The 22,913-nt window shown below is 41.1% G+C and overlaps 2 protein-coding genes across 3 annotated transcripts; both read right to left on the reverse strand.

Moving 5' to 3' along the window:
* Positions 1–421: 421 nt before the first annotated feature.
* TM2D3 (TM2 domain containing 3) lies at positions 422–5,699 on the reverse strand. Its single transcript, XM_037395671.1, has 6 exons — positions 5,562–5,699; positions 4,503–4,601; positions 3,480–3,637; positions 2,744–2,918; positions 2,079–2,154; positions 422–942 (listed from the first exon to the last, which is right to left on the reverse strand). Exons 1-6 carry the CDS (start codon positions 5,647–5,649, stop codon positions 777–779), a joined length of 762 nt encoding a protein of 253 aa, XP_037251568.1. The 5' UTR covers positions 5,650–5,699; the 3' UTR covers positions 422–776.
* Positions 5,700–7,339: 1,640 nt separating this feature from the next.
* Positions 7,340–22,913, reverse strand: TARS3 (threonyl-tRNA synthetase 3). Of its 2 annotated transcripts, XM_037395140.1 has the most exons (19): positions 22,646–22,913; positions 22,243–22,335; positions 21,281–21,471; positions 20,626–20,749; positions 19,377–19,498; positions 18,462–18,579; positions 17,763–17,827; positions 16,988–17,066; positions 15,638–15,784; positions 14,099–14,197; positions 13,608–13,774; positions 12,897–13,059; positions 11,841–11,978; positions 11,322–11,399; positions 11,124–11,224; positions 9,973–10,077; positions 9,115–9,187; positions 8,268–8,382; positions 7,340–8,146 (listed from the first exon to the last, which is right to left on the reverse strand). In XM_037395140.1, exons 1-19 carry the CDS (start codon positions 22,892–22,894, stop codon positions 7,998–8,000), a joined length of 2,376 nt encoding a protein of 791 aa, XP_037251037.1. In that variant the 5' UTR covers positions 22,895–22,913; the 3' UTR covers positions 7,340–7,997. The 2 variants fall into 2 exon arrangements, with proteins under 2 accessions (XP_037251037.1, XP_037251039.1); XM_037395142.1 differs by lacking the exon at positions 8,268–8,382.

A 22,913-nucleotide genomic window follows, 5' to 3' on the forward strand; every position in this document is an offset into this window, starting at 1 on the left:
CTCCGTCACTGCTGAGGAGGAAGCCCTCAGCGCACAAACGCATCGATTTTATTACCGACACCCCCCCTTTTTTTTTTTTTTTTTAATTAACTTGGCAAGCTTGCTAGCGCCAGAATACAAGTTGTACCTTTCACTGACACGCAGGTCAAACCCAACCAAAATAAATAAGCTCTGCAACGATCCTAAAATCTATTTCAAGTATTTCATATTTAGCTGTTACTGCAATCTAATTCTAAACCCCCCCACAACTTTAAGTCAAGTCACTAAGCAAATGTTAGCTCTTGCTATGTCCCAAAACAAAAGATAAATCTAATTAACATCATAGAACACTGTGACCTACATACTGCTACAGTAATTCAGGCAAATAAGTTATCCTCCCATAAATACAAAAAAAAAAATAAAATTCGCTGACATATTTAGGGAAGGTAGCAATAAATTTAAATTCAAGCATACAAATATGAAGTAAACAATATTCAAGTTAAGTTTGCATCTCTTTTGGTGCTTGACAAAGCATCTACCTTCAAGCACTGCTCAACATTTTTCATAGAAAAATAGCATGTCATAGAAGAAAGGAAGGGAATTTCAACTTAATCAGTGATCCACTCTTTTATTTTACCTTAGTTAAAGGCAAACTAAGTACAGATACTGTACATTAAAATGTATGCACACAGCAAGAACAGTTGTTCATCATTCTACCTTAAAGGTGCAAATCTCTACATTCTTTTTAGAGCCCTTGCCAAGCACTTACTCCTCTCTGAAACACGTTGTACCCACATTTAAATATACAGAGAACCATCTGCAGGTCCCACATAGCCAACACCGATTAGTAGCACATCAATTAGTGTCCATATTCCAAGTCCACCAAAGCTGAAGAGTTTTCCCAGACCTTCCCGCCACTGGCCCAAATAGAAACGATCAGCTCCAAATCCACCAAGGGTGATGCTGTAAGAATAAAAACATGATTTGTTGTAATTATTTTTAGAGGAACTTAGTTTGGGTATCCATACACACTTCTTTCTGACGTACCTACAACTTGACAATAGTTTTGCTCTACGTCATTCGATAAACTACACATTTCTTGTACAAAAAGAGCTGACTGGATTATTAAATGAGAAAGCTTCTGATTAAGTAGCATGCTATTTCTTAGCTAATTAATACTATTCAGAGACATGAAAGTTTTTCATTCACAACAAACAATAAAACCTTAATCTCTCAGATTTATAAACTTATCTTCACTTTTCAAAGCTAGAAGATACTAAAAAAACCCCAAACAACCTTTGGCTCTAGTAACAGACACTCTCACTGCCCAACTTATCACATTAAGCACTTTTGAAATATTAAATTTTGACAAAGGTCTTCACCACCAGAACTACAGTTAACTTTCAAATTGCTATTGTGGTGCTCTAATGGCTTAATATTACAAGAATAACCTAAATAGCTTCTTTCAATACTACTGAACCGATCTCTTCCCTAATAATTTAAAGTGCAAGAAACTTCATCTTAAGGCATTTCTAGCTGTTACAGTTGAGAAGGAAGCCGTAACAACTGTGTACCAATTACAGCAAGCTCAGTGACATCTATTGAATTTACGAACAGCTGCATTCATTTCAGATGCCAAGAAGTGATTTGGACAACATTCAGCTCTAATTGTTTAAAACATATTAAAAAAGGGAGAAAACACCCGTAAATCTGCAGATTTTTTGGAGCATCTGTACCTCATTGGACACCATACAGAATAAAAACCAACATGTCCTCTCTGCTCAGGAACTGGATATCTTTGTGAAGCCTAAGAATCATTGGCACGTATTCTGAAGAAAGTACATTCAATGCAGACATAGTGGAAATGGTTTCTTTCAAGCTCTGTTTACTGAAGACCACTAGTATCACTGCATATGAAATCTTTGGGCATCCTATGGCTCTAAATTCTAAGCTAGACGATATGAAATATTGGTTATTCAGTACTCCATTAAAAAATACCAAGCAGGAAACCACACAAACTGAAGATTTTATAGACAAGCCATCTACTTCTAATAATATTATCTATTTTAGCTTGACGTTATCTAACAGTTCTGGTGTACCTCAGTGCCAAGGCAGTAGACCACTTATAACCTCCGGTCCAGTTGCAATAGAGCATCTTAGGAAAGACACGATTACCTAAACATTAGAAAACATTCAAACCTTAATGTAACAAACAAAGGCCACACAGTGAGAAAGAAAATTACAATCAAGAAAATACTGTATTTCTCTAACAAGAGTCTAAAAGGATGGATTGCTAATCGAAGCAAACACTGTCAATACGAAAGCTCATATATACTCCACAGTCCTCTGTTCCATCAGTCTTTGTCCCACACCAGAAAACATTAAAAGTCACTGAACAAACAGGGGTAAAATTAAGCTAGTTGGGTGAAGCCAGCATGGATTCTTTTAATTTTCCTACTAAGACATTTTATATTGATTCCATTGGTGGTGTCAAAATTAGTTTAATTCACAGAAGTGGACAAAAATAAAACCACTATTTTCTTTCATGTGAAGGTATACAAGAGTATTAAAACCCAATGTTTACAGTCAGATGTCACTATTATGCTTAAAATTAAAATGTAATTATAAAAAATTCAATAGATTAATCAAGGTGCAGATTGTTACTGCAATGGACATGAACAATCATCATATATACCCATTACAAAAAACATTAAGAAATTCTTCAGACAAAAATCTTTATATAATCTCTTTTTGCCCACCTTACCTAGACAATGAATATGATCCCGTACTGTGCAAGTGGCGTTGTATCGTTGTCGCGGACAAGAAACCGTCATGCAGTTTGTAGAATTTGTACATACGTAATCAGTTGTTGCAAGCTGCCAGCAAAACTGGCATGTCATGTTAATTGTAAAGTTCTCCTGCTCATGGTTATTCTGATCCTATAAAAGGACAGTGTTATCACCTCACTAGAAATAAAAAAATAATCATGGTGTACATTTATCCAATTGCATTCCACAGGTAGACATTTTGGGCAAATTAACAATTACCCTCTTAAGTGACCTCTATGTAGTCTAGTAAAATGGAAAAATCAACATTAGAAAACTGACAAAGCCTTATTAAAGTGCAGTTTAACACTACTGCTTCCTCCAAGCTAAGGCTACTGCTAAAAGGAGGACTCATTCAGTCTCACCTGTAAGATCAGTTTGTACCTCCAACATATATTTAGCCTCCCTGCTCTCAGAATGGTTCAGTTTTGGTAGATCAACAACTTGATTTAACTCGACTGCATTGCTGCATAGCAAAAAGATGCAGTGCAAGACAGGCAAAACAGAGAAGGGTAGGTCCACCTCTTCAGCAACAGCCTGCAGCTGAACCAATTAAACGTATCACAGATCTGCAAGCCTGCCTATGTAAGAACCTGGAAATCAAATTTTTATATTTTATGACATCATGTTTTAATTAGAAGACAAATTTAGGTTTAGAAGTAACAGGTTACTTACAACACAATGAACGTGTGGCTTGACTTTGCAATCAAAAGTGGCCGGCTTCCCATATATACAGGAATAGTTAGTGTTACATGTCATACAGTCTGGCGGCAATCTACTGCAAAGCCCATTGCTAGGACATTTAGTCACATAAGATGGAATTTCTGTACTTTCTGAAAGGTGAAATATGTGAATAAAATTACAAAAGCAAATAAAAAAGCTATACAATCAAAAGTGTATATATATACACATTTTCCTTTACACATATATACAAACACACACACACAAAGACACTGCATTTCCTTATTATACAGTGAACAGCATTACAAGTTTGTGTTCTGGGAACCACTGCATTAGTCAAGCGGGCTACACAACATCGTAGGGTACCCTGCAAGGATCTCACAAAAGTTCTATACAGGACAGCACAGCAACACCATTCAGTACAACACCAGAACAGATCTTAGCATGGATTAGCACCGCCTCAGCCAGTATTTCTCAGCAGAAATAATCAGTTTAGGCAGGTATAGAAGCAGGTTGACACGTAAGCTACTTTTAGTTCAGGTCTAATTAAGTTTACAGCTATCTTAGCCACTTGCTGTTTGCATGTGTTCAGAATTACCTCTTAAGCTACTAGCAAGAACAGTGTTTCAGCCAATCCTCATGCGCCCCTTAGTGAGCTACAAGAACTGTATTTATGTTGGGCAGGGAACAGTAATAAGTTATTGCAGAACACTGAAGTTTTTCAAGAACTTCCACCATCCTGAGACATTATAAAACACATGAACCACAGTGGCAGTTTAACTAGTAATTTTCTAGTTGTAAAATCTTAAGTGGACCAATTTTCTGATTTTGTAAACAAAACTAATTGCTACAGTCATTGAAAAGTACTTTGTAATGTGTCACACTGTAATATCTTTTACCATGGTGAAAGCATGCACAGGTTCCTAAGACATAATTCAAAAACTTTAGTACTGAACTCAAGATGCTGCAAAACAAGGCCCTCAGAAGAAAAACAAAAGAAACAACATAATACTGTACCTGCTGCTTTAAAATAGGGAGTATTTGTACTTGTTGAAGTTAGACTTTTTGAAAATGTAGACTGCGGCTGTGAATGCTTAGTGGTCATCAAAGATCCCGCTACAAGAAAATAACAGCAGAGAAAGTGATATTTCTAGATTAAAATTCATCTTCAGAAACAGTTTAAATTCAATGCATTGATACAGAATTACAAGTGCAAAATGAAATGAGAATAAAAAAATAGAAAAATCTGTCTTCCTGATCTATAAATAGCAGGATGCTTCTGTCCAACATTAAAATGAGCACTACAACTCAATAGTTCCTTTTAGACAAGAAATTATTTCAATTCAGCCTTTTTTTTTTTTGTTTTAATGATGAGAATGACAACACTGCTCAGAGAACAGGTTCTATTCAGTAGCGGAAAGCGTGTGCAACCATTTAATCCAGCGGTGCAGCCACCGCTTTGATGGAAACCTGCAATAGCTGAACTGGCTGGCGACCGCGGCTGCGCTCGCGCACCGGCTGCGCGTTCGTCTCTGCGGGAACCCCGCGGCCCCGCCGCGCCCGTGAGCCCCGGGCACACGCAGAGCGCCAGCGGGCCCTGCCCGGGGGCAGGGCACGGGCCCCGCCGCAGCCGCCCCGCCGCCCCCGGGCTCGCAGGCCGTTAAGGACCAGGCACGGGCGGCGCGCGGGGCCCAGCCCGCCTTTCGCTCCAGCACCTCAGCGCCGGGCTGCAGCCCCGCAGCGCTGGGGGGGGGCAGCCCTGCCCGAGGCGCCCGGCTCCCTCCCCCCCGCCGGGGAAGCGTCTCCAGCGAGTCGAGGCCGCAGTCACCTCCCGGCTCGGCCGCTCAGAAGACGGGCCCGCCAGGGCCGCGCTCGGCCCCCGCTCCGGCGACCGGCTGCCGGCGCTCCGGGGAACAGCCCCCACCTGCCAGCGAGGCGCTAGGAGCCGCCGGGCCTCCCCCGCCCGGCCAGGGGCTCGGAGCGGCCGGGCCGCCGCGGGCTGCAGCCCCCCCCCCCCACCTCCCGCCCTGTTTCGGCCTCGGGGAGCCCGGGCAGAGCGGCGCTGGCCACGCTCACCGCGCCCGGAGAAGACGTAGAGCTGGGCCAGAAAGAGCGCCGCGCCGCAGAGCCCCCGCAGGGCGCGCAGCCCCGCCAGCGCCGCCATCTTGCCTGCCGCCGCCTGCCGGCTCCGCCGCTCTCGGCCGGGCGGGGCGGGGCGGGGCCGCCGGCTGAGCCGCAGCCCCGCGCTGGGGCCGCCCCTCCGCAGCCCTAGGCGGGAACAGAACGCCTGAGGGGAAGAGACGCTGAGGGCAATGGGGGGAGCCCTGAGGCAAGGACACCCTTGAGGGCAAATGGGGGACCCCTGAGGGGAAGGGAACACCCTTTAGGGGAAGGGACGCTGAGGACAAGGAGGTGGCCTCAGAGGGGAAGGACACACCTGAGGACATGGAGGGAAGGGACGGGGACGACCCCTGAGGGAAGGACACCCCTGAGGGAAAGGAACGCTGCGGGAAAGGGGGACCCCTGAGAGGAAAGGGATGCTGGGAGCAAGGAGACTCCTGAGGGGAAGGGGACAACGATGACCCCTGAGGGGAAGGACACCGCTGAGGACAAGGGGGGATCCCTAAGAGGAAGGAGACGCTGAGGGAGGTGAGGGACACCCATGAGGAGGGGACACTCCTGAAGGGAGGCGACGCCACCACCGGCCGGCCGCCCAGACGGAGAAACTAGTTCGGTCAGCCCGTGACGGCCTCTGGCGCTTCCCGCTCGCCAGCAGCTCCGCTCGGGCACTGAGGGAACGCAACGCCGCTTCTGGTAAATCTTTTGCAGTGTCACTCATCGCGCAGTTGTCCACCTCCCCAGGCCACCGACCACGGACGCCGCTTTCTCACCTCCGTCCTTCCTTTGCCTGTCTGTCCATCTCTATGTATTTCTCCCTGTACACAAATGTAATTTATATTATTTTTTAAATCTATATCCTCAATGACCTCTCTCATTGCTGCAGGTCATTCAGAAACTTAAGTGGCAACAGCATAGATAGATGTATGCTAAAAAGTTAGTCTTTTATTTGCAAAACCTTGAAATTCACTGAAAAAAAGCCCAAAGGTTTTAATTCTGCAGTCTGAATACATCACACATGCGTCATGTAGGCTGTAGTCCATAAAAAATATATTTTATATATAAAACACATTATTCATAAATATAAATCAAAATCACCCACCACCACCCCTGTTAATTCTGTAAAGTGGAACAGAAGGTTTTCCCAGCACTTGTTCCTTCCATTTTTTGTTATTTGGTGGGTGTTTTTTTCTTTTAGAAGTGGGGGATAATCAGTTTGTAAAAACATACACAAAACCAAACTAACAAAAAAAGGCTGACAACACAAGTCTGTACAACTGTCAGGCAGAAGTAAAACACTCGCTTTGTGTTCGTGTAACATCTAAGCACTAAATAGTATTTTCTGCTTCATTTCAGTGGTACTGAAATCACAACTACAATTGCATAGTTTATATGTTACTCAATTATCTTTAATGCTATCTAAGCCTTGACTAAAAACCAGCATATAAAATTAAAAAAATCATGGTAGAAATTAATCTCAAAATAATCCAATTCAATTGCCTGCAACAGTGAATTTACAATAATTTGTAAGCATTAAGTCAGATAAATATGGCCAATTTAATTTCAACATGCTGTGTTTTAAAATTAAGATTGTCATCTGCACCTTTTTTGGCATTCTCAGTACCCCAAGCAAATACAGCAGTAAATTACACATGGAAGCTTTTTCTCAAAATTTTTAGAAAAAAGCCAAATCAACAGTTGACACAGGAAAAAATAAAACACTTTCCACACACAGATATGGTGAGTAATTCAACTTCATTCTTGGCAGTCACCTTTACAGCAACCAGTTATCACACCAGCTCAGTCAGTGCCTTGTTTCACTGAGATTTCCAACAAAGACACCAATGTATTCGTAGCCTGTGAGCATAAGTTTAAAAAGCATCAAGCTATTCCCATCCTCCACCCCCCAAACGAAACAAAAATTTTTTACATAATCTGGCATTAGAAAAAAAACTAAACCAAAATGCTCCTGATGCACCTACAAACTGCCAAGCTTTGGATTCCAAGTCACATCAGCTCTGCAACTGCTATGTGACTGAGGTAGCTCAGCAATTGCAGCAGCAGCTGCCAGTACCCTTCCCAACCTCCTGTTCCTTGACTTTGTGCAGCTCTAATTTATTTCCACAGCAAAACCAACATATTTTAGCAGAGGTGTAGGACTTTAGAACTAAGCATTCTGCAACTCTCCCAGATTGGAATCCTGTGGGGCTGCCAAAGGAGTTGGCTGTTGCATCCATCTTCTCATGCTATTTCTGGAGCACCAACATTGCTACATTGCTTATTTTGCATACCCATTAACTGAAAATTCTCTCAGATGAGCATCAGTGCTGCACAGAAGGAAAGAAACACCATTTTTGCATGGGCAGCTAGTAAATTTTTTTCTGGACTGCAACATCAGAATTCTTCCTCTGCATTTGGAGTATGTGAACTCTTAAGTTCCTTGAGTTTTTCAATAGCAGAAGATACCGAAATCTCTCCGTGAACCTTGTTGTCTCTTGTTCGCACGTTGACAGCGTTATTTGCTTTCTCTTTTTCTCCAACCACTGCAAGGCATATCACACACAATATTAAACTGACTACCTACATCACAAAATTAGGGTCTAGACAAACTCTATGCCAACATTAAAACTTAAATGATATTCAGAAATGTGATGCTGCTATTACCTAAGATAAAGTTATACTGGGCCAGCTGTGCATTCCTAATTTTCTTGTTTAATGTGCAACTATGATCTAGATCCACATCTGACATAAATCCTGCTTCAAAAAATTCTCTGCAAACCTAAAAAGAAAACCAAAACACTCTTGCTTAATATTACAGTATATATTAAACAACAAATTTTACATGCTGTAATCCCTGATCTCTTCCAATAATTAACTCATGTACATGCACAATTTTGCTCTTGTGAATCATTCTAAGGAACGTCAATGAAGTTATTTGAAGAAAGCTACACACACACTTAAGGGCCTAGCAGGGCTCCAGCTGGAAGACAAAATAAGGTAACATCTGTATCAAGTATTTGCTGATCTCCTCAGACAGCTACGCTGCTGAATGTCAAAAATGTTTCCTCAGTCAGAGAAAGGAGAAAGAGGCAAAGGGACAAAAGCACTTTATGCTTGTATTAAAAGAAAAGCAGGGCAGAGGGGTAAAAACAACCATGGTCAAATGTAATGTAGTCAAGAATATACATGCTGGGGAATGGAAGGAACCGGCTCTGCCCCTACTTTAAGCAGGTAATTCTGTAATGAAACATTATTATATAAGGTTTGTCATCCAGGACGATTTTTCCTTTAATAATTAGTGAAGTATGTACATAACAGAACCTAAAACACTTAGTTACATATCCCTTTCTCAGGCTTATAGAAATTTTAGACTACACAGAAAAATTTACTTCTCCACCCCAGGTATGTCTCTAAAATTATTAAAGCATTCATCCTTTGTTCTAGGACAAGTACTTCCTTCAGGAGCTGTTAAAATTGCTTGCTACTATAAAAAGGAAGGCTCTGCTCTCACCTGCTGGGCATACTCCTCACAAGTAGGTCCCACAGGCACAACCATGACCTGCCGTGGAGACAGCCAGAACGGCCTGGCAAGCAGGACGAGAAAAACATGAAATAAACGTGCATTTTACATTTGCATTCATATCCATACTCATGTTCCTCAATAAGTTTCTTTACTTCATAAAAATATTTGTTAGCTAAAGATGTTGGGTAGTATTTTATATTCACATAAAATAGCAAACATTGATTCCAGTAAAATCACATACACAGAGCTTTGATCTTTTGTTCACTTTCTGACTACACAATTTTAAACAGAATTTTATTTTTTCCACATAATTTTCACCTTTATTTATAATATATTATCGTGCAAGACGGACAGTGGCTGAAGGTAAGAATTAACTCTTCCTTAATACTTTAAATACATTAATGAAGAAATATCTTCAGCACTTATTTGAGATGAAACAATGTATTTTACAAGTGAAAAGAAAAAAAAAAAGTCACATTAGGGCTACTTTATGTCTTTATAAATAATTGCTCTAGATATGTCTAACATCTTCCCAATATAAAAAGCATGATTTTTAAGAAAAAACCCAATAATGCAGCACATATACATTCAATTACAACTCTTATTTCTGCTATATTATTTCTGCTATAATTTCCCCTGCAATCTCATTAAATTTAATTTCTAATAATGAACTATTAATAAAAGAATATCATACAATTGAGACCATAAAATCAGATTTCTTTTCTTGTAGTCTTACCTACTAATTTTGAGCAAATTCTAGGGATATTATTTTGCATTATAAGGGACATTAGGGAGAATATGCATTGTCTGTTATCAACATTTCTTAGAACTACGTTTGCCACATACCATTTTCCTCCGTAATTTTCTGCTAGAATAGCTATCATTCTCTCCACAGATCCCAAGATAGCCCTGTGAATAATCACTGGCCTTTTCTTATCATCGCCATCCTTACTGAAAAAGGGTAAGTAAAATTAAAAAAAAAAAAAAAAGAAAAGAAAAAGAAAATTCTCTTAGCTTACACACAGATAATCCTACTTATATTTTTGATTCTACTTTTCACGGAAATACAAAATTCAGTTATTTATACGTGGGCAAAACCTACTGATTTATTGAAAATAGAAGTAAACTGGGCTTTTAAAAGAATACTGAATTATCAGAGTGACTTAAAATAATAATGCCTGTAGCTAGTGGCACAGGGACAAACGCCTCAGTTTGAAACAATACTCAACTGACTCTGCTTCACTTCTGTGCATCTTACTATTCTGTGTTCTTCCTTGCTCTCTTTTCTGCTATGTCTTGCTTTTATTTTGTTGCACAGGACCTTACCTGCCCTTACTGTTAATTTCTTTTCTTAAATTATAATCCTGTGATTTAAAAATAAGCCAGCTGCTGCTCGTAACAGTATTATCACCTGCCAAAGATATCTATGACATCTACCATAGAACAAGACCAATTCACTCAGTGGATAAATATCCCTCTTGCTAGCTGGAAGCCAAAATGAGATTTTCACTAAAAACTGTTCGCGTTTGGTTTATGTTCAAAGTTCACTAACTTCATCTGAGAAAAAGGATGTGAAGTACTTGCTACAAACATGCTAGCTTCTTAAGCCACGTCTGAATTTGTATGCAACGTCTTCAAAGGAGACACAGTGACTACGCTAAGTGAAAATTGAGTTTTCTTTAGCATTATATATGACCAGTTGTTTTCAGAACTGGCAGGCGAGATAGATGATGAAATTTTCCTGCAATCAGCAGCACTTCCAATTAAAGTAACCTATCATTACACTGAAGAAGTATCTTCAAGTTCATGACTCAGGCCTCTGCCCACCAGGGATGTTCCCCCTCCTAACCAGGCTCCTGACATACAGGCTAATTGTTTGTTAAGTGAGCAAAAGAGCATTAATACATCTCAGTTTAATGGGAATTATAGATAAAAAAGCAATCATTTTTAAAAAAGTATTTAATTTAAAGGGGAAGGTATTTAGCTTAGCCACTCACCCAACATATGTAAGATTAAATCGAATGGGTAGCTGGAAGTCAAGTTGGATAGTAGCACACTGATGGTACCTGCCAATAGCATCTTTAATTTTAATATCAATCTGTGAAGCAAAATAACAGTTACTAAATATAGTTTGCCTCCATAATGTCTATGTGCTCATCCATTCCAAAGTTGTATGAAAATGCTGATTCACTAACCTTAGGGCCATAAAACGCTCCATCTCCTGGATTCAAATTCCACTGCTCTCCAAAGTCATTCAAGCTGTTTTCAAGTTGCTAATCATAAAAATGAGAGAATAATTAAACAAAGGTATAGCAGGGCCTTTCATTACTGTAAGTTAAAGCATTTCTCTTTGAAATACAAATGGAGTCAAGAGACAGCTTGACTCCTACTATTCAACCATTTAGTCATTTATAATAAATCTTGAAATAAGAGTAGTTCCTTGTACAAATGTGGTGATTCATCAGAAAAAAAGATTAATAAAAATCAAATCAGTTCAAGATAAGGAGCTAAGTAAGAATCAGAAAGTTCTTGGTTTATATAGAAACTTCACATTTATTGTGACATTTTCCAACAAACATTTCCATTAAGGACAACATTTAGCATCTGATTTAAGCAGTTTCACTATTCAACATGAAAGAACTTGATTAAATATGCACCTCTGCAAATACAAGTATTAAGGGTTTTGTTTGTTTGTTTGCTTTTAAATGGATTACCTTTTCTGCATGATCCCAGACCTCTAACTCTCCTAGGTAATTTTCTGGTCTTGTAGAAAGATGTAGTTGAAAGGTAAAACCAAAGACAGCATACACTGACTTCAAGAAATCAAGACAGCCCTTCATTTCTTCTTCAATCTTAAACAAAATATGTTAGTTAAAATTTCCTTACCTAAAAATGTAATTCATCATCAATTACTGAATTCATCATAACCAGAACGAGTCCATTAAATAAAAACAAGCAAAAAAAAAAAAAATCACATGAAAATTACATCCTCCAAAGCCAAATCTACATAGCGGGTGAAAAGAGAACTGAGGTGTTTTGGCTTCAAAGCATGGAGGGAAGAGTAATGTTCTTGTTAAGCCTGGGCTTCTGGAGCCAAATTGCATGAGTCAGAATTGACAAGAGTACATCAGTTTATTCATACACCTCCCCTAAAATCTGTGGCATGACTGACAAAGTAGAAGTGTTAATTCAGCATTACTATGGAAAAAAAAATGGGGTCAACAACTTTTTTCTTTGCAGGGGGAAATGCAAAAGATTTTATCTTTGGGATTTAGTTGCCCAATGTATTTTTCTAAAGGGAAAAACTATACAGGTAATATTACATAATGCACAATCAATAATGTCCCTCAAGTAAGATTGTTTTCTTCTTTTGGTATAAGAGACACATCAATTTCAAAGAGAGGAAGTAGTAATACAAATTATGGCATTGCTAGCTGAGGTACTTGTATCAGAGACGCTAAGTTCCACAGCCTATTGACTTCAGCAATATTGCAGGTTAAGAAATAAGCAATATCAGATGAGTAAGAAGGAAGTACCTAAACCTATCAAAAATCCCCATCAAAAGCAGCATTATGCTACAAAGCAATGCAATAGAAGAAGCTAGAGTGGAAACATTTGGGGGATTTTTTTCTTGTTTGATGTTGATTTGCACTGGGAAAGGGCCCTTTTTTGGTTGACTGGTGGGAGGAGGGTGTGGGGAAGGTGGGTTTTTTTAATTTTTTGGCATTTTTTTGTTGTTGTTTTGGGGTGGGTGTGCTTGTTTGTTTTACCTGTTCTATTGTGCAAAAGATGTGAGCATCATCTTGTTGGAAGCGCCTTACACGAGTCAAACCACTTAAAGTCCCAGAGAGTTCATTTCGGTGAAGGACTCCAAAATCTGCAAGTCTAAGAGGCATTTCCCTCCAGGATCGTGGACGATGGGCAAACATCAAGCTAGAAGGAACATGAAAGAACGTTCCTTTTATCCTTCTTACAGAAAATTTAAGACAACACAGAAACTAAAACAAGATCAATACAGACAGTAACCAAATTTTAAAGTATTTATTCATTCAGGTTGTCTGCATACTAAAAGGCAGGCAAACAGAATAAGTGCAGCAGCAATCAGAACACATTGCTGAAGACCACTTAGAAGAAACACTGACAGTTAACAATTAAGACTGGCTCATCTGGACCTTCTTTTGGAACATCACATCTGATGCCAATCTCTAGCCAACATAATTTGTATTTACTCTTGGTACAGAATAGTATTAGCATGCACAAACCTAGCTCACTTAGTGCAGGCTCACTGAAAGATCATCCTGTAAGAACTGCATTTGGTTGGCTTTGGGACAGTGTCAGGGAAGCTCTCTGGACACACTAGTTGCTTAGTAGTCTATTGTAAACATACATGATAACATGTATTAACACTTCATTTATTTCCTCTCAGCCCCACAAAGGGTAAATATAGCAAAATAAGAAGTTTTTCAGGTGAGACTACCCACCAATGTCCTGGACAATTCATCGGTTTCAGAGCAAAGGTTTCCTTCTCGATCTCGAAAGAGAACATATTTTCACTGTAGTGCTGCCAGTGTCCTGAAGCTTCCCAGAGTTTACTGTTGAAGATGTTTGGAGATACAACTTCAGTAAAATTACGTCTGTGATATTCCTCCTATAAAACAAAAATCAACATTTAAAAGGTGACAGAGCTTTTGACAAGCAAAAGCTTGTGTTCTTATGATGGTGATTTACTGGGAGACTAAAGGACTGCTGCACATGTGGGTTTTGCACAATGGGAAAAAGCACAGGTCAATGCTTTACTCTGCCCTGTTATCAAAGAGGGTAGATCTGTATAACCATAGTGAAAATCTGGTATGTGTTTACATACATAGATGCATCTCTTTCTGTGGATAGCTCAGTGCTGTGAATGACCTATCACTTAAGATCAATGATGGATATTAAGGTTGTTAGGAGTTACATTAGTATCTATACTCACTCGTATGAAATCCATGAGTGTGTTATAAAGAAAGGCACCTCTAGGGAGGAAAAAACAGCTTCCAGGACTCAAATCATGAAAGAAGAAGAGTTCTTGCTCCTAGATAAATTAAAAACAGAATGCTGTAACACCAGTGCAGATGGAACTGCAGAACATGACTACTTCACACGTGTTGACATCTGCTCACAAAACCAAATTATTACAGCAACAAGATGATTTCCAGAAGCCTACAAGTCCTCAGCAACAGTAGTTAATTCATCTGTAGTTCTTACTCTTACAAGTTTGTATTAACACAGAAATTCCACTTGACTCTGTGACTACATAAATACACACTTCCTCAAAATCCTGAAACCTTAACCAATCTAACCTTTAGCAACCAAAGCAATTAACCCATCACATCTGAGGGTTGATGGCTGAAGCTTGTGAGCCAGTCATTCTTTTTTGGAATTCTGTCTGAAAAACAGAAGCTCAGCGGTGTGGCTCTGACACATCTTTGGAGAACTTTAGCCTCTTCCGTATCACAGATATTAGACGCATAAACGCTAGGCAAGTTGTTTGATCGATACTAGATAATTTGGTTTTTTGAAAAGTCATGTAAGTAATCAAACAAATACTATACAAATATTCAAGTCTTAATGAGTTAACAGAAATAAGCATGAGCACTTCTGTGAAGATAATTTTTCTACTTCTTCCCTTTGTCACTGTTTTCTATAAATTCCTCATCGGCATCTTCCTCCTCTGAGTCACCCTCAGTCATTATCTTTTCTTATGAAGGCCCTTCACAGTCTCTTCTTTCATGTCTGCCAGTAAGCAGAGAGGTTCATGCCTGCGTCCTCTTGGCCAACAATGCTGACCTTCAGTTACACAAGTTTTTCAAACAAATGTCTCCCTGCTTTCACCTGCACTACCCATGGTACCTTTAAATATCCACAAAGCTTCTTACCTTCCCTCAAATACCCTCCCTGTATCTCCACCTTCTCTACAAAACTATAGCAAAGGTGACACAATTAGGGGACCGCATGCCAACGTGATCAATATTGGGTCACAGTCCTTGTCTGCGTCAATCCAGTGTCTTCTGATTTACACTCAATTTAGGGTTACATCTCGTCATTTAAATCTGGTCAAGAAATATATGAACAATATTCACAACTGCTGAAGTACCACATGTACATACACCTAACTACTATATTATTTATGCCTATAAAAAATGACCAAACCATATTATTTATACAGTCTCAAGTAATTTCTCTCTTCTATGAAAGATACAGTGTTTTAGGTAGTTTCTGAAAAGACAACATTAAAAGGTTTAAGATATTCTTCCCTGAACAGAGGGACAGCCTCATTACTTCCTCCTAACATTTGTATCCAAGTGACAAGTTGAGTTTGTAAAATTAGAATCTTAAAATGTAACTGACACAAAGAAGTTCATAGAACAGGCTCCCATTCAGTTAAAAAAATGGAAAAAGAACCCCAAACCATGAAGGAGAATTAGTTCTACTTCAGATGCATAAAAGAGAAGTAGACCATGAAATAGTGTACCTTTCCAATTTTCCTATGGTCCCGGTTTCTGGCTTCTTCCTGGAATTTTTCCCATTCCTTCATCATTTTGTTATCAGGAAAAGATATTCCATATATTCTCTGCAGAGTTTCCATGTCAGTTTTTCCTTCCCAATACGTAGAGGAGTTCTGATGTAAAAAACCCATACTTTAAGATAATACTATATATTCTCAGGGAAAGGAGGAATAAACACTAATGCATTCAAATGTTATGATTTTTTTCCTTGGGAAAATAATTCTATGCAGTCACCCAGCATTTGTTTCTAATAACACAATACTTGCACTGCCTTTTAGTCAGCATACCAATGCAGAAGACAATCAGAAGTGACTCGTCAAGCCATACTTTTATTCTACTTAGGCACCTTGTTTTAACTCACATCACGGCATGTTTTATCATCTTACATTATACCTTCAAAAAAAGCAGCTCTTATGTTCAAAACATAATGCAGCAGTGAAACACGGAAGCCGAAGCGGAACTCACTCACTCTCACAGTGCAATCCTAGCTGTTTTGACCCTGTAACACCTAATCCCTGGAACTCAAGAGTTCCATAAACTTCAGCCTCAAAGCCAGCTAAAGCAACTATGATGAATGTGCCAGTAAGGTCAGGCTAATAAGCTTACCAAAATTAGCAACTGCATAACCAGAGTCATCTGCAAACGCTGTCTCTGGCTTTCCTGTGAGCAATGCCATTTTTCAACAGCAGCACCTGAAGACCTACCAGGGTCCACTTTACCTCCTGTACGTGAGAGATACCATCTTACAAGGTATTACTATTTTCTGACCCAGTGAGTATCCTGGATGTTCATTTGCTGCAGAACCAAGTGCACCCCCCCCCTCCCCCCCCAGATGTGACAGCTAGCAGGCTTCAGCTAGGACATCTGTACTACAGAGTGCAGTGCTGGCTGGAGACCCTAGCACACTACTGCCACATAAAAGCTTAGGCAGCACGCTTCTCTACTGTGCACGGAATAATCAGTTCCACAGCTAATCTAGTGACTACCAGCCTGAGTATTTTTGCAGTGCTCTTCATTACAGCTTAAGCATGCATGTTACTGCACTCGTACTCTGATAAAGAGATGCTGTTCACTTTCACTGAAGTACTATTGTGATGGTCAAGGGTCAGTAAACCTTGGAAGTAGATGAATGATGAGAGTCTGTAGTTCTACTTGCACAATGGGAGCTGGGAAAGAAATGAAGGACTGTTTTCAAGTAAGCAAAGAAAACAATACAAAGGACCCTAGCATAATCACTTAAGGACAAATAAATGCATAAATAAATCAACTGACCCGCAGCTTAGTTAAGTTTTAACACACAGTTCATTTAAACTGACCTTAAATATTTTAAGGGCCTTGATTTTTCCAGTGTGTCTCACATGTGGACCCCTGCAGAGATCAATCAGTGGGCCACATCTATACACCAAAAGAAAAAAGCATTTATTTCACAACAACATTCTAAATACACTCAGTAATGGTATACACGTTAACGCTCAACATGTTCAAACACACTAGTAAGTATCCAAATGCAACACTTGGCAAATTCAGTGCAATCTTATAAATAATTGTGCCTTCTACCTGAAGCAGAATATTCACCCAGTAAATAGCACACTTGCTCCTTTATAAGAGCATCGTAACACACTCAGCAATACATATAGTTGCATATGTAAACTTTGTTAAAGTTGACCAGGAAACTTCAAACTATGCACATCAAACAGGAAAAAAAAAAAGGTTTTGCCATCTTCCAACTAACTGGTTTTATCTCTGGCAACTGAACAAACATGTTCCTCACCCCACAGTGAGCTCAGAGTTAGCTTTACCCATTATCCAACATTCAATGTCACGGGCAGTAACTTATTTTACTCTGTTTATTGAAACTTGAAGGAAGGAGTGAAAAGTGGATTTGCCATTTGTCCACAAACTGAGACCTAAGCTGCCCCAGCAGAGAAAGAAAAGATCAGACTTAACATAAGTAGCAATATTAACTGCAAAATCAAGTTCCAATCACACAAGTATTCAGAAACTGGGGGGGGAGTTTCTTTTCCTCTCAGTTTGAATGTAATATACCTAACTGTAGAATTTCATAATACCTGTTACCTTATTTTTCTTTACCTGTATATTGTGGTAGTTGGTGTGTTCACCTTCTCATTAAGGATACGACACTTAAACTTGTTATACTGTGTGTGGGGGAACATGAAAAGTCAGAAATATCAATAAAATGGCTAATGCAATTGTATTTTAAAATTATGTATTAATAATGCAAATGCATCAGTAAAAGACACACAACTAAAAAAAAATCACATGATCACATATATGTATGTAAAAGTTCAACATTCTTTCAGAAGAGTTATAAAACAAGAGGGCAAAGAGACAAAAATATCTTAATTTCTTTGGGGTTGTGTTAAGCATAGTGATTATCACCCAAACACCTCAAAGCATTTTTGAGAGGCAATTCAAACATACAACACTGAGGCTGGTAATACACACTGTGTAAAAAAAGAGTAATGGAGGACAAAAGTCTTTTTTGGCTTGTCTCTCAGGTGAGCCAGAATGAAAGTATGCATTTTGTATGCGAATTTCTATGGCGTCTCATTGAGCTTGAGGTGTTCTTGTGTAGTAAAAAATTGCTTTTATTCCTGCCTGAAAACATCCTGAACACTTGAGAGGGATATGGAGAGGGGGAAAAGATGCTATTCTTTTTCTTTGTTTTATTACACGGATACTATTCTGATGAGTCAGTGACATGCAATATTTTGTAAGTTACATTTCAAAAATCATGGTACCAGAATCACAGCTACTCCTAAGATTTACCTTAAACATCTCTAACAGGATCTCCTTTTTGACTTCCAGCCTTTCAAAAGCCTGCTTCTCTTTTATGATATTTTTACAGCGGTTTTCCAGTAGTGGGAATTCATTACTAGATACACCTCTAAACAAAAAGACACAGGCAAAAGGAATACAAATTTATTATTTTATTACTCCCATTTTTGAAGTGACCGCTTTCTAGTGGTCTAATCTGAAAAACATGGACTGCGTTCTTGTGATTGGTCACAGTCCTTTCTTCGAGTCAGCTGTACTTTCAGACACTATACTCAGAAACACAGACTGTGTCACCCTGAATAAATCCACTGCACTCATTCCTAGAACAGTCTTCCAGAAACATTTAAATGTCTGGAAGATCTGTAGCTCAAAAGTATGTATGATTTAAGAAAAAAGGAAGGAAAAAAAAAAAAAGGCTCAACCCAGCTGCAAGAGGTAGTTTATCAGCTGATGCAGATTCAGTATTCGCCCTGACTACAGAAAGATAAACAAGGGAAAAACAGAATTGTAAGGCTGTGCACAAGGATTAGAGAAGTAGTAAACACCTATAGGACTGACATGCATACGTGCCATTTCTACAAGTGACTATGGCACTCTGAAACCAAACTCCCATGATTCTTCAAGGAAACAGTCGCCTACATCTCCCAGGAACTTCAGCGAGTTTTACCCCAACACTACACGTTTTTTCACAGACCATTAAACAGCCACAAGTCTTACGGAGCAGGTGTCTCAACACTGCTCATGAATTTAAATAGACACACGTATTACGTATACACAGAAGACTAACCTCTCCGTTTTAAACCATACTGGATATACGACTTTCCTTTTAACATGCAGAAACATGACTGAACAAAAATAATTCTAGTACTGAGATTCAGTAAGAGTATTGAAGTGCTGAAATTTTACCGATCTTCAATGTACATGTCGTAATAAAATCCGTTCTCAATTGGTGGTCCATAGCATAAGCAGCCCCCAAAACAACCTTCCATGGCCTCTCCAAGAATATGAGCACTTGAATGCCAATAAACCTGCAAATAAAGAGATGAGCAAGTCACAGGGCATTGGCATTGTGTAACTAAAAAGAAAAACTAAAAGAGGTGTATCTGCAGATGGGAAATACACTGGAATTGTTCCTTAAATTCTGTGAGAGGTGTAACAATTTTCTGTTCTTATTCTGAAGTACGCTAAATGTTTACTATAATGGCAGATACAGCAACAAAGCCCTGTGGTATTTCAGTCTGAAAGGTGATTATACCTCTGCATGATTTCATCACCTTAGTCCTATTGTACCTTGTTCATTTACAAGTTAGTTTCCCGTCAGTTAAAGGTCTGTGCAGTACTAACCGCACCCAAAGCGATGCAGCCAGCCAAGTTACCATTGCTCACATACAGTACATTGACTCCCCTCTCTGACATCTCAGGTAATGTGCTTTACAGTCCTGTTAATCAACAGCCCAGCACATCAATACCAGTCTTATGTTGTAAGTCCCTATTAAATCGGAGCACTTCATAGCCACTGCTACAGGGTGAAGCCGTTACAGGCTCCTGAAATGCCTCAAACAAGCTCAATCACCCGAATAATTCTTTGACAAAATGAAGTCTAGTTCTAGTGCATAAAGTTAAACATAGGCTCACAACTGAATCCCATTATCCTGAGTATGTCACTAAATATATTCATAGTTTAATTGGCTAAGATACGCCTACTTAGGTTTCTAACACACAGTGCCAGTACAAGGAGTTGTAGATGTTACTTGTGACTCAAATGTGATATTGGCCAATTTTTAGGAAAGCGTAAGCCAGCCTCACTATTGCTTTCAGTGCCTGACCTTCAAACAGAGTCCAACCACAGAACACGTCTTAGATGACATCAAACTACTTCAAGATCGCACATGAATCAGGACATTCTGTACAATCTTCTGTGATAAATAACTGGTTTATGTAAAAGAGACGGGAAGAACACCAAGACTGTATTCACCTCTGTATCATAGGAACTTAGTATCTTTGTTGAACCATGACAAATACATTTACTTGAATAGTTTCAGGGATTTTTTTAAATTTTTTTTTTTAAATTCAAGATTTTAAAAGCATAATGCTGCAATCAGTTTCACATCATTAGTTCCTTTAATCAAGCAGAAACCAGTGAGTGTTTACTCACAGCTCTGGCTTCTTCATTATCAAACATAAGCAGCTCCAGAGTACAATCTCCCTCCAGCGGACGATCCAGGTCCCACAGTTCACCGTTCACTTTGGCAATGACCGTGTTTGAAGCCAACACTTGACTGAAACACACAAACGGTGACAAGAGACCAAAATATTTAGGCTCCTAAACTCTGTGAGGCCCCACCCACATGTCATAGCACCTAAAGACCTTTAACTTTTCTTTCTGCGGTCATCCTCAACACTTTTCTACTTTTAAGGTACAGACCCTTAAGGTCTCAAAAGTTTCATTCAACTGTTTTCAGCACTGAGCATCTGCTTTTATCAACACTTTCTGCTGTTACCTGGTAACTCACAGAACTTCGGATGTCTCTAGGAATTCCCAGCAGCCTCACTGATTGCTGTGTTTATTAATCGGAAGCAACCATTATGCCCCAGCGCAGAACCTCCAGCGCGACTCAGAGCAGTAACCTCACCCAGCTGTTCCTTCTGCATTAAGCTGAAATTTCAATGCTTTCTAAATAAACCAGCTTGAGAATCACCACCCACTCACCGTGATGTATGTATTTTACGTACAAGGTAAGAGAGGAATGTACTCTTGCAGTGATGAATCTGTAACTAACTAAGTACAACTCCTTGAGCCTGCACGTTACCTAATTCCCACAGCTAACTGATACGGCGTGGTTTTCCAAGATTCCCCTTCAGCCATCTTTCCATCCGTCAGAGTAACTTTGATGGGTTTGCTCTGGCTGGCCGCTCTGTAAGCCAGCAAAGCATCATGCTCTTTTTTCAGAGCCTCGTAAAGCTTCAGTCTGTCTTCTATGAAGCTTGGCCCACACTGCAGCTGTAACAAATGACACCACACACACACGTATTTGTACGAGAAAGACGATAAAAGCAGTCACAGTGTGCAAGTGTTCGTGCATCCCCAGACGTTCCAACCAAGACCAGATTTCACTGTACAAGGATTTACACTAATACGTGGCAAAGCATTTGTAAATAATTATGCACAGGACAGTCCCATCTAACTTGCTGACTATCCCATAGCGGCTTTCCAGTCTTCCAACCTTCATCAAGCCAGGCCTGAACGCCTTTGTTAGTCCGACCTTGGAAAGCCTCTTCCCGTACCCCTGCCCCAGAATTTGCGCTTAGCTGACATTCTGGAGGTTTGAATCGCTCCAGCAAGCCCCGCTGCAGTCAGTCCACCCAACGCATCACACCCAGATACAAGCGCTGGTGGGACGTTCCATCAGTTCAGTGCACGGCGCGTTACTGAGCCCTATCGCAGGAGCCAGCGCTGCCAGTACGCGCGTCCAGCCGCTGCGCACCCTGCCCAACTGCGCCCAAACCGCGGCTCTCTGGGGGCCGCTGCATCCTGACCCGTGCCTCACAACGGGGCGATCCGTTCGTTGCATAGAAAGTAGAGATCTAGGAATGCAGAAGTTGCCCGACTAATTACATGCAAGATGAAGCTCTTACACGATGATTTTTCTGTACGTGTGCTATCGCGAGCCTTCTTTCGAAACTCTGGATTTCAGAACGCAGCAGAGTACCTCACTCTGCAGCACTGTGTCTGCACCTACCAAACACTGCTCCCCCTCCTGTTATTACTTACATCATCCCGATGTCGGTTCACAGCTTCATTTGCTTCTTCCTTTTCCTCTTTATTCTGATTCACCGCCACCGCCAGACTCGCGCTGGAGACTTTCTGCAATCAGGGACCGCATGGAGCGCAGCCCTGCGCCCCGGCCTCCTCCCAGCACCCGGCACTGGGCTGGACAGGAACCGTGTGTCCCCCCCACCCCGCGGAGGGCCGGCCCCCCGTGTCCCCCCAACCCCCCCCGGGGAGGGCCGGACCCCCGTGTCCCCCCAACCCCCCCCGGGGAGGGCCGGACCCCCGTGTCCCCCCCACCCCCACCCCGCGGAGGGCCGGCCCCCTGTGTCCCCACCCCACCCCAGGGAGGGCCGGCCCCGCGTCCCCCCCCCCCGGGGAGGGCTGCCCCCGCCCCGGGCGCTACCTGCCCGCCAGCCGGGGACTCCGCCGGCGCCGCCCGGCCCAGCTCGGCCGCCAGGCTGCGGCGCAGGTGCAGGAGGCGGTAGCGCAGCTTCTCGTTCTCGGCCCGCAGCCGCTGCAGCTCGGGGCTGCCGCCCCCGGGGCTGCTCAGCGCCCCCTGCTCCTTCAGCCGGCCGACCTCCGCCGTCAGCCAGCGCAGCTCCTGCTCCTGCCGCCACACCCGCCGCGCCGCCGCCTCCGCGGCCGCCGCCATCTTCCCCAGGCGGCACCGC

The sequence above is a fragment of the Falco rusticolus genome, chromosome 7 (genome assembly GCF_015220075.1).
Source record: "Falco rusticolus isolate bFalRus1 chromosome 7, bFalRus1.pri, whole genome shotgun sequence".
Taxonomy (NCBI): Eukaryota; Metazoa; Chordata; class Aves; order Falconiformes; family Falconidae; genus Falco; species Falco rusticolus.